The sequence below is a fragment of the Cherax quadricarinatus genome, chromosome 6 (genome assembly GCF_038502225.1).
Source record: "Cherax quadricarinatus isolate ZL_2023a chromosome 6, ASM3850222v1, whole genome shotgun sequence".
Taxonomy (NCBI): Eukaryota; Metazoa; Arthropoda; class Malacostraca; order Decapoda; family Parastacidae; genus Cherax; species Cherax quadricarinatus.
Window position 1 is genome coordinate 22,456,853 of NC_091297.1, and position 12,500 is coordinate 22,469,352.

A 12,500-nucleotide genomic window follows, 5' to 3' on the forward strand; every position below is an offset into this window, starting at 1 on the left:
GTCCGATGTTTCCACCCCTTCGCCGGGAATCGAACCCGGACCCTCACCGTGTGAAGCGAGAGCTTTTGGCACCAGTCCACTTGGCCTGGTGGCAAGGTAACATACCCTGGGGCTCCCACCCTCTCACCCTGACTGGTAGATCTCCAGTACAAAGTAGCAGTCACCCATGACCACGGACGGTGCACTCATTCTGACAGGCAATGAACTACCGTGTGTCGAAGTTGGTAATTGATGGCATGCAGATATATGTAATGCATATAAAATAATATATTGTACTTCGAGTACACCACATGAAGCATGTGTGTACTCCATGCAGCAGGTGTGTACTAAAATACAGCAGGTGTGGACTGTATGCAGCAGTTGTGTACTCCATGCAGCAGGTATGTACTAAAATACAGCAGGTGTGGACTGTATGCAGCTGGTGTGTACTAAAATACAGCAGGTGTGGACTGTATGCAGCAAGTGTGTACTCCATTAAACAGGTGTGTACCAAAATACAGCAGGTGTGTACTCCATGCAGCAGATATGTACTAAAATACAGCAGGTGTGTACTGTATGCAGCAAGTGTGTACTCTATGTAGCAGGTGTATACTCTATGTAGCAGGTGTGCACTCCATGAAGCAGGTGTGTACTCCATGTAGCAGGTGTGTACTCCATGAAGCAATGTGTACTCCATGAAGCAGGTGTGTACTCCATGTAGCAGGTGTGTGCTACATGAAGCAGGTGTGGACGCCATGTAGCAGGCGTGTACTACATGTAAAAATGTGTACTCCATGTAGCAATGTGTACTCCATGTAGCAGGTGTGTACTCCATGAAGGAGGTGTATACTCCTTGTGGTAGGTGTGTACTCCATGTAGAAATGTGTACTCCATGTAACAGGTTTGTACTCCATGAAGAAGGTGTATATTCCATGCAGCAGGTGTGTATTCCAGGCAGCAGGTGTGTATTCCATGTAGCAGCTGTGTACTCCATGCAGGAGACATGGGCTTCGTGTACCAGGTGTGGGCTGAGTGTGGCATGTGTGGGCTGAGCGTAGAAGGTTTGGGCTGAGTGCAGCAGGTGTGGGTTGAGTGTAGCAAGTGTGAACTTCGTGCATCATGTGTAGGCTTCGGGTATCAAGTGTAGGTTCCATGCAGTATAGGTGGGACCAGGTATGCGTTAAGTGTAGCAGGTGTGGGTTAAGTGTAGCAGGTGTGGGTTGAGTGTAGCAGGTGTGGGCTAAGTGTAGCAGGAGTGCACTGCTGCACCCGTGCCCACGATAACATGGGTGTAACTTCCTGTATGTTGTGTCTTACGTTACTTCTGATAAAGCTTCTTGCAGGTACCTCACTTTGCCATATCTTTGTTAATTAACTCGTAATCCTTCAAAATTTCACGTAATCTTATTTAATGAGCGGGGCATTAATGAATTAATTGGTGCTGAAAACCGCTCGGGCAACTGAAATTAAAGAAAATAGGTCCCACTGAACAATCAAAGGTGCAATTACCCGTTATAATTGAGACATTGTGCTGGAAATCTGAGTTGTATATCACCGATCAAAACGTCAATATTAACTAATTAAACTCTCTCTTGTTCAAGTTTATATTCTTGTTATATTTTTACATTGAGTCTGTGTTGTTTATATTACGTTATCAGTACAGTGTAAAAGATTTTTATTTATTATGCTCTAAAGGCACACTTTAAGTATTTCTTACGAAATAAGGCATCACTAAAAATAAGCAGTAAAATAGGGCTATGAAAAGCAATAAGAGCATTATACATAATGTTAGAAGTGCTGTAAATAAGAAAGAAAACATTGTAAATAAGATATGAAAGAGCACTTTACATGGGACTTCAAATGCTATAAAAATTAATGAATAAAAATTTCTCTTTAAAAGTATTTTTTTTTTATTTAAAAAATAAATTAATAAGTGTGGCAGTTACTGAAATGTATGGAATATTTAGTAGGTTACTAAAATCACTGATGAGATTTTTATACGGATAGTAACTCTCAGGTTAGGGAATGTAGAAGAGAGAGAGAGAGAGAGAGAGAGAGAGAGAGAGAGAGAGAGAGAGAGAGAGAGAGAGAGAGAGAGAGAGAGAGAGAGAGAGAGAGAGAGAGAGAGAGAGAGAGAAAGAGAGTGAGGGAGAGAAAAGGGGGGATTATTTTCCAGTGAAAGTAGACCTACGGGAGAGAGAGGTGTGTAATGTCAATTGGTTGTTTAAAATTTTTATAGATGGGGCTGTAAAAGAAGTAAATTCTAGGGTGTTGGGAATAGGTGAGGGAAGAGGTGAGGGAAGAGGTGAGGGAAGAGGTGAGGGAAGAGGTGAGGGAAGAGGTGAGGGATTCAACGATAACGATTTCGGTACATTGCTCTTTGCTGATGACACAGTTCTTTTGCGAATTGTTGGTGGATAATTTGGGTGGGTATGTAAAAGAGGGGAATTAAAAGTGATCACGTGAAGAAAAAGCAAGTAACCGAAAAAATCTGTGGAAGAAAAAATCTTGGCAGTCTTTCACGACTGGATGTAGATTGAAGATAAAGAATATAATCGAAGAAAATATTTTCAGATATTAGGGAGATGAACTGTCGGCAGATTGGTCCATGAAAGATGAGGTAAAACAGTTAATAGACGAGGGGGAAAGAAGTTGTCTTGAGACATCTATGATTAAGAAGGGATTCTGGGAAATACTGGTTAGTCGGACTTAAGTCCTGAAGGTTGATAGTACATTCCTGCATTCAGGGGAGGGGTGAGGATGTCGTAGTGCACATGTAGTAAGAAAGCACTGAGTGAATGACGGTGAACGTGTTTCCTTTATCTAGGTCACTATCCTCGGTGGGAGACGGTCGGAGTGCTACAAAAAATGTAAAGTTAAAAATAAGAATATATTATGTGTAAAAAATGTGGATATCCACGATTGTTATACTGTACTTCAGGTATATATAATTTCAATGGTAAGAGACACACGCTTCTGTTCCTTAAAAAAACGCTTCGACTTCTCTACTAAATTATATCTGAAAAACCGTCAAGTAGATGCATGTCAGGTATATATTGAGTATAAACAGTTTAATAACTGGTATAAAAAAAGTACGTAAGAGGAATAAATCACAACACAAAGAATAAATCAAAATCAGTCCAGAGCAGGTGTAAATAGGTTTGCAGCAAGTGTATACCTGTTCGCAACAGGTGAATAGCTATTCACATCAATTTTAAATCAGTTCACATCAAGATTAAAAAGTTAAATATATGGTATAAATCACTGCACGTCGTGTATTAATTTCACATAAGGTATAAATCGTTATACGTCAGGTTTAAGTCATTACACCTCAAGTGTACGTCGTTACAAGTCAGGTAAAAATCATTTAACGTCGGGTATAAATCGTTACACATCAAATATAAATTGTTGCAAGTCAGTAATAAATCAAATATAAAATCGTCAATTATAAACAACAATAAAAATTCATCCAGTCGCAGTTATCTAGATCAATTTCAACCAATTGTTATTATTATTTAATATCAGCTAAAGCTCTCCTGAGCTCTTACCATTAAAACAATAGATATTTGTATCAATGAGAGTAACCTTAAAGAAAGACACATTGTATCAGACGTTCTCCCCCCCCCAAAAAAAAAATAAAGAATAGAATAGTCAATAGGAATAAATTAAATTCTTTATTTAATGACTTGGAAAATTAAAAGAAAAATATTTACCATAGTCGAAAAAATAGTTTGGATGTGTGTGTGTGTATGTGTGTGTGTGTGTGTGTGTGTGTGTGTGTGTGTGTGTGTGTGTGTGTGTACTCACTTATTTGTACTCACCTATTTCTGGTTGCAGGGGTCGAGTCACAGCTCCTGGCCCCGCCTCTTCGCTGATTGCTACTAGGTCCTCTCTCTCCCTGCCCCATGAGCTCTATCATACCTCGCCTTAAAACTATGTATGGTTCCTGCCTCCACTACATCCCTTTCTAGGCTATTCCATGGCCTGACTACTCTATGACTGAAGAAATACTTCCTAACATCCCTTTGATTCATCTGAGTCTTCAACTTCCAATTGTGACCTCTTGTGTCTGTGTCCCATCTCTGGAACATCCCGTCTTTGTCCACCTTGTCTATTCCGCGCAGTATTTTATATGTCGTTATCATGTCTCCCCATGTGTGTGTGTGTGTGTGTGTGTGTGTGTGTGTGTGTGTGTGTGTGTGTGTGTGTGTGTGTGTGTGTGTGTGTGTGTGTGTGTGTGTGTATGTGTGTGTGTGTGTGCGAGTGTGTGTGTGTGTGTGTGTGTGTGTGTGTGTGTATATACTCACCTATTTGTATTCACCTATTTGTGGTTGCAGGGGTCGAGTCACAGCTCCTGACCTCGCGTCTTCACTGATCACTACTAGATCCTCTCTCTCCCTGCTCCATGAGTTTCATCAAACCTCGTCTTAAAACTATGTATGCTTCCTGCCTCTACTACGTCACTTTGTGCGCTATTCCACTTCCTAACAACTCTATGACTGAAGAAATACTTCCTAACATCCCTTTGATTCATCTGAGTCTTCAGCTTAAAATTGTGACCCCTTGTTTTTTGTCCCATCTCTGGAACATCCTGCCTTTGTCCACCATGCCAATTCCTCACAGTATTTTATATGTTGTTATTATGTCTCCCTTAACCCTCCTGTCCTCCAGTTTCGTCAGGCCGATTTCCCTCAACCTTTCTTCGTAGAAAAATCTCCGTAACTCTGGGACTAGTCTTGTTGCAAACCTTTGCACTTTCTCTAATATCTTGACGTGCTTGGACATGTGTGGATTCCAAACTGGTATGGGCCTGTATGGGCCTGACGTACATAGTGTACAGAGTCTTGAACGATTCCTTACTGAGGTAACGAAACGCTATTTTTAACTTTGCCAGGCTCCCATATTCTGCAGTAATTATCTGGTTGACGTGCGCCTCAGGAGGTGTGCTCGGTATTATACTCACCCCAAGTTCTTTTTCCTTGAGTGAGGTTCGCAGTCTATGGCCACCTAGACTATACTCTGCCTGCGATCTTCTTTGCCCTTCCCCTATCTTCGTGACTTTGTATTTGGCAGGGTTAAATTCAAGGAGCTAGTTGCTGGACCAGGCTTGTAGCCTGTCCAGGCCTCTTTGTAGTCCTCTCATATCCTCGACTGATTTAATTCTCCTCATTAACTTCACATCATCTGAAAACAGGGACACTTCTGAGTCTATCTCTTCCGTTGTCATTCACATACAACAAAAACAGCACAGGTTCTAGGACTGACCCCTGTGAAACCCCGCTCGTCACAGGCGCCCACTCTGACACCTCGTCACGTACCATGACTCCTTGTTGACTCCCTCTCAGATATTCCCTGATCCACTGCAGTGCCTTTCCTGTTATGTGTGCCTGATCCTTTAGCTTTTGCAGTAACCTCTTGTGAGGAACTGTGTCGATGGCCTTCTTGCATTCCAAGAAAATGCCGTCTATCCACCCCTGTGTGCGTGTGTGTGTGTGTGTGTGTGTGTGTGTGTGTGTGTGTGTGTGTGTGTGTGTGTGTGTGTGTGTGTGTGTGTGTGTGTGTGTGTGAGTGTGTGTTTGAATGTAGGAGAGAGTATACGCAAATACATTTACAAACGGGTATATACATCTGAGAGGAAACAAACAACCAGAGATCGTACGTGACGAGGTGTTGAAACATGGAAAGAGTGGACCTAATAGCGACTAGCCAAGAGGCGGAGTAGGCAACTATGAATCGACCCCTGCAACTACTAGGTGAGTACACACATACACAAACACACAGACACACACACACACACATATGCAAACATACACGTAAAGATTCCCATTCTGGTGGATAGAAGCAAAGAGGAGGAATGATAATCTCAAATAAATGTATAAAAGGCCAGTAATACATAGATAAAGAATCTTAGTATATGCAACAGGGACAAGAGGCAGAGTTGTAAATTGAGAAAAAAAAATGTGGAGCACGGGAGATACATAAAAATTTCTTTCACAGAATGGTTGAGGAAACAAGCGAAATTAAATTGCTAAACAAGTCAAAAAGATATTAGGAAGTATTTCTTCAGTGAAACGTACGTGAAGGCAGATTTAATACACGAATTCACTAGTAGATGTGATAGAAACTAAATGTTTGCGTTTAATTTCTAATCATCGATCGAAATCTGAGGTGATGTGCAGCTCGAGTGTGATCAAACACAACTCTGTTACAACTTTCCTATTCGCGTTACCAGACGCCATGTTAAGTGAGTGTGCTGGGCTTTTCCCGTTTCCGCCATTATTAATGGAATAATTCACAAAATATTTATAGTGTTTGGCGCCACTCAAGGCCACGTTTCCGGGCTCTGCGTCTCTTTCAGCGTATATATAAACGAACAAAAGTTGCCTCATACTCATACATCTTCCTCCTTCCGCGGAGGATAGAGATACAGCAGACATGAAGGTCCTGGTGAGTCAGTGATACGATACGTATCTCTGTTCTCTGTTCTAAATCTTTGTGAGTTATTAGACATCAGTAAAATATTCGAAAGGTTGATATGATACAACAATACAATCAAAATTTATATTTTTCTAGCCTTCACTCATTAACATAATTCGTTTTTCAATTACAATGGAAGGCGTTTCCCAAGGTTAAAACACGTTTCCAATCACATCACGAGCACACACATTATTGTTTAAGTTAGTTCTCCTATAAAAGTAACCGGAATGGGACATAAATAACTAGGCACTCCAATCGTACTCGTTTACACTAGCATAACCATTCAGGAGCCCTAGTAACGTACTGCATGTACCCCATCACCCTGGCGTTCAATACACAAGCGTCATGGTAAAAATAATGAATAATTCCCTTATCTTCTCATTTATGTGCCCAGAAAATGCAGTTTATTATCCCTGTTAAGCAGTATCCTATAAAGTAGGATTTTTCACAGTTGCTGTTTGCTATTGACAGTATTTTCAGGAGAGATTCATAAGAGCAGTTTTAAAGGACGGTGCAGGAGTGTGGAAACGTGTGTAAATGAAAGAAGTTGAAAGTGAACACAGAATGAAGCAAAGTGATGAGAGTAAGAATTCCAGGCAATGAAAGAAAGGACGTCTTACTGGAAGGAGGGAATATGGAAGAAGTGAACGCATTTAGATATTTAAGAGTCGATGTGTCGTAAGACGATTCAGTGAAGGTGGAAGAACGTCAAAGAATGGATACGGAAAAGTAAGAAACTGAGCATAGTGACACTGACAACTTTGTATACATGTGAAGAATAATGTTTACATTTTTCTAAAAGGAGAAGACTGGACATAGGAAACATGGGCTGTCAGAGAAAAAAAAAATTGTTGTGAACATATGCACAGAATAAGTAATGAAGGAATCAGTAGACTGTCCTGTGACATGAAAAGTAAAATTCTAGAGCGAGAGACTGAGTGTTAAGATAGATTTGTTATGTAGCAGTGACAGAGAAAGAACTGGAATGAGAGCATGAAGAAGGTTGGAATATTCTGCAAGCAAGTAAAAAGGTGTTGGATCACAGACGTTTTTATGCAAGTAAGGGAGCCCTGTTAGGTGGACTTTAGTTCTGAATATGAGAGAAAAAAATGCTCTTACTTGCATGTATATAGATAAGTTCTTAGACCTATTAAGCATTATGGCTGTATAAATATTGTATTACAAATGGTGATCTCTGGTAGCTCAAAGGTCCTGATAAATGAAAGAACGTTGTGATCAATGTATTTTATTTCAAGCTGCAGCAAACTCTTAGCAGGCACTTCCCTGGCCCTCATGTATCTAACTGCTGTTGGTTCTATGTTATAAAGGAAAGTAGTGGGTCCTCGCGTTTACCTGTGTTGATGTTTCACCTGAAGCACGATACGAACTTTCTTTTACTCCCCCCTTCATATTTTTTTCTTAAACACGATGAGAATGTCGGTAGTTGTGGTGTTATTCTCTCACAAGTTGCCAAGTATAGTTGCTATTAGGTGAGCACGAGCACCGGATATAAGGAGGCTTTTGCGCCTACATACCTATGTCCAGGCTTACACCAAGGACCTTACAGTTGTGTGTGTGTGTGTGTGTGTGTGTGTGTGTGTGTGTGTGAAAGAGAGAAAGAGAGAGAGAGAGAGAGAGAGAGAGAGAGAGAGAGAGAGAGAGAGAGAGAGAGAGAGAGAGAGAGAGAGAGAGAGAGAGAGAGAGAGAGAGTGTGTGTGTGTATCTTTGTGTGAGAGTGTTTGTTTTCGTACTCATCTAATTGTATTCACCTAATTGTTGTTGCAGGGGTCGAGTTTTAGCTCCAGGCCTCACCTTTCAGGTAGACCTCTTCGCTCGACGCTACTGGTTCACTCCTGGCTGCGTGAACCCTCTTATGCCTATTGTTAAAACTATGTATGAATTCTGTCCTTTTCACTTCATTCTCCAAGTTGTTCCACTTCCTAACCGCTCTAAGACTAAAGAAGCATTTCCTAACATCCCTTTAAGTTAACTGTGCTTTTAACTTCCAGGTGTCACCTCATGTACATGAAACTCGCCTTTGAAATAGACTCTGTTTGTCTACTCTGTCATTTCCTCTCGGTATTTTGTACATCCTAAGTATGTCACCTCTGAGCCTTCTGTCGTTTATTGTCGTCAGGTTTAGCTCTTCTAGCCTCTCCTCATCATTCATACCCCTCAAATTTGGCATTAGTTTAGTGACAAATCTTTGCACTTTTTCCAGATTCTTTACATATTTTACCAAGATGGGATTGACATTTGTCGTGTATAAGGTTGTGAATACCTTCTTGTTGATCGTGAAAGCTACCCTTAAATTTGTCGGTCATGTGTTTGTTTCAGCAGATATTCAGTTGATCTGTGCCGCAGGTGAAATGCTCAGAACTATGTTTACCCCGAGGTCCTTCTCTTTCAGGAAGGATTGCGGTCTTTGTCCCTCGAACCTGTACACTGTTTCATGACATGTTTGCCCTTCTTTGATTTTTCGTAACTTTGCATTTACTGGATTAAATTCCAATAGCCACTTGTCACACCAATCGTGCAGCTTTTCTAGGTTTATTTGTAGTTTTCCCTGGTCTATTCATGTTTGTATTCTCCTTATTAGGCTCGCATCATCTGTGAACAGGGATACCTCTCCTCTGTCATATCAATCACAAACACATGAAACAGTACTGGTCCAAGTATTGACCCTTCTGGAACCCACACTCGTCACGCTCGCTATTTTGATGCCTCCCGAAAAATACTTATGGTTTCCTTCCTGTGAAATATTCCTTCATCCACTACATTGCTGTCCCTGTTTTCCTTACCGCCAGCTTCACTAGATTTTGTGCTAGACTCTTGTGCAGTACTGTATCGAACTGTATCTTATAATCCAAAAATATGCAGTCCACCCATCTCTATCACACTTACCAAACATTCGTTACTTTACCATAAAACTCTAGCATATTTGTAAGACAGGATTTACCATCTCGAAAACCGTACTGGTAGTTTATGAATCCACTCATTTCCCGGTGTTCCTCTACTCTTCTCCCAATAATCATCTCCATAACTTTACATATTAGGCATGTTAGTGACACAGGCCCGTAGTTCATTGCCAGTTGTCTGCTCCCTTGCATAAATATTGAGACAACATTTTTTTTTTTTCCGAGCCTTTGACAGATGCCTTTTATAAGATTTGTTGAAGATCGCTGCTAGTGTTTCACACAGTTTCTCTGCTCCCTCTCTCAAAATCCACATTGTTTGAATTGTGTCCAGTACTCATTGGTGCACTCTCTCTCTCTCTCTCTTTCTTTCTTTCTTTCTCTCTCTCTCTCTCTCTCTCTCTCTCTCTCTCTCTCTCTCTCTCTCTCTCTCTCTCTCTCTCTCTCTCTCTCTCTCTCTCTCTCTCTTTGTTTTTGACTCTTGGCAGTGTTCCTGCTTCCACTGAGAATACCTCCCAATTTTTTTTTTTTTTCGTTAAGTTCCTCACGGACTTCCTGCTCATTCTTAGTGAGCTCCCCTTCTCCTTTACTCAGCCACCTTCACAGTTGCAATCCTTCTGGATCAGATTTGACTTTTAATGTTATCGCATTCTCGAACTGCCGTCCTTACCCATGCATATCTTTATCTTTTCTGGGTCTTTTCAATTGCTTCCCTATTCTCTGATGTACATAGCTTCCTGTATGTCTTCCATATTCACGCACTTTTAGCCTTTACTTCCTTGAACCCTGGGTTCATTGTGTTCTTGCTTGTTCTTCTGCGTGTGGGTATAAATTTCTCCTATGCCTCCTTGCACTTTCCGCTACATTTTCCCATGGCACTCTGCTTACGAATTGCTTCATATCATCATAGTATTTTCTTCTGAGGTAAGATTTATCCCTTCCTTCAAACTCTCTACTCCTGACAACGTTCACTTCCTCAGCCTTGCGTAGAAGCTAGCACCAAGGGCTTGCTCATCTTTTTTCCCTACATCAAAGCTACTTATGGTGAACACAAGGTCCAGGCTAGCTGGTTCGTTACCTCCTCTCTCCCTGGTTGTGTTTCCTGATATGTTAACATATGAGGTTTTCCATGACACCCTCCGGCAGCTTAACTCTCTACGTTTCTAGTCCAGCATGTAGCTCCAGACTTTCCCAGTCTATTTCCTTATGGCTAAAATCGCTCATAATCAGTAGCTATGCATTGCCTATGTGAATTGTCTAGACACCTCTGATACTGTGTCAACCATTTCCGTATTTTCCGTACATTCCTGTCTTGGTCTCCCGCTACTATCACCCTGGGATCCCTGGTTCTGAGTGTTCCTTTCGTGTAGTCATTCATCCCCTCTTCGTTTATTCTGTTCATCACCTCAAAATACTCCTCCTCCACCTGCTCTGTTTCTTGTCCTTTCTCTGTAATTTATAGCCTGGGAAATCCGCATCTGTATAATCACCTCCTTGAGCTTGGTCTCGATTATTGTCTCCATTATTCACTCTTTACATTCATTATTCTCATTCGTTATTCATCTAGAAAATTTCAGTGTCCTTACAGTTATTGTGCTTGAGGTTTTGGGGACCTGTTGTTCTCCTACTTCTTGTTCACGTATTAGGGAAGGAGTGGATTTGGGGAAGAATGGAGGTTTGGGGTAAGGGTAATGGCTGGTTGTGAGGTTAAATCTTGCATTGGAAGGAAAATGAGTGTGGGTGTGGGTGGATTGGGATCAATGGGAAAGGGGAGTGTGTACTGTGACGGGGCTGTGAGAAGGGATCTTGCACAGGATGGGGTTAGGAAAAGGAGTGTAGGCGGGGAGGAGTGGGGTTAGAGTGTGAGTTGTTCTGAATTATTGTGTCTGAATGAATGTTGGGGTTTGAGGGACTATCTGTGTCAGAACTTGGTGTTTTTCCTGAGGCAGATCTTCCATTGTGAGACTGAGTGTGGTATCCCCCTTGGAGACAGAGCTTCTATACCTGTCACTGTGTTCACTGGGTCTTCTGCCTGTTACTTATTCTCTCCTTCAGTTGATCTCTCTCATGTAAAGTTCTCTCGGTCGAGGTGTACACGTGGGCTATCTCTAGATGGAAGGCTGACATGAAAAGAAAGCTGAAGTCAGGTAGAGTGGGTTACAAAATCTGGTCGTCCTTAATCAGTTTCCAACAAGGTTATTCACCTAATGAAATTATTCCACATCTAAATCGGCAGGATGGGCCCACCCCTAGTAGCAGTCAAGAGAAAGCTGACCTCTTTACCGAACACTTTGCTGCCAAAATGCTAGTTCCTGATCCAGCAAGGGAACCTTCTTCGCTAGCCGCAACAACTGTTTCGAAGTTGTCAGCGGTGACGATAAGGCAGGATGAAGTGTATCTTTTCCTTTGCCTTTGCGCCTTTTATAAGCCTCTGCACTCTGTTCCTCACCATTTGGAATTAATTTTGTGCTGCAATATCCTGTTGGTTTGCCTTAAATCTTCTTAGCAGCTGGCTAAAGTGTAGTCCCTGTTCACAAAAAGAAGAGCAGAGCGGAAATCAACAGCTGCAGACCAGTGTCACTCCTGTCAATCATTGGTAATATTCTTTAGAGAATAAACTCATGGCAGATGACAACGTCTTTTGACTACCACTCTTCTTTGTGACCGTCAATATGGCTTCAGTAAAGGTCATTCTTCTACTGACCTGATAAGTATTTCTAATCAGTCATGAATAATTCTAGATATTCCTAAAAGGGATGGTTTATAGGACCCTACTTAGTCCAGCTACGATCTACCAATGCTTACAAAGATCAGACTTTGCACCTTGCAGCAGCAAATAAATTTGCTGCTGCAATAAGACTGCAATAAGATGAAGTGTTTACTGAGTGACAAAGTATGAGCCTCACAGTAAAAATCCCCTTGTCCAGGTCATTTGTTATTTTAACAAATACCTTATAGAATGGAAATGATGAATTAATTAAATTATTAATAACAAGGTCAGCAACGCTTCTGTATCTTCAAGGACGGATCAAGACATGAACCAGGGAACCAGGCTCATTCTACTATAAATTCAGTGGACTCAGCTGCATAAAACCTATCTAAATGGTTAGTTAAACTCCTAATTCCCTT

The 12,500-nt window shown here is 41.3% G+C and overlaps 1 protein-coding gene across 1 annotated transcript in view; it reads left to right on the forward strand.

Moving 5' to 3' along the window:
• The first annotated feature begins 6,304 nt into the window (after positions 1-6,304).
• The window catches only part of LOC128692627 (collagen alpha-2(IV) chain-like), a 9,561-nt gene continuing 3,365 nt past the window's right edge, over positions 6,305-12,500 (forward strand). Inside the window, exon 1 of the mRNA XM_053781846.2 lies at positions 6,305-6,426. Coding sequence (XP_053637821.1) covers positions 6,415-6,426 — 12 coding nt within the window. The 5' untranslated portion in view covers positions 6,305-6,414. The remainder of the gene's footprint in view (positions 6,427-12,500) is intronic.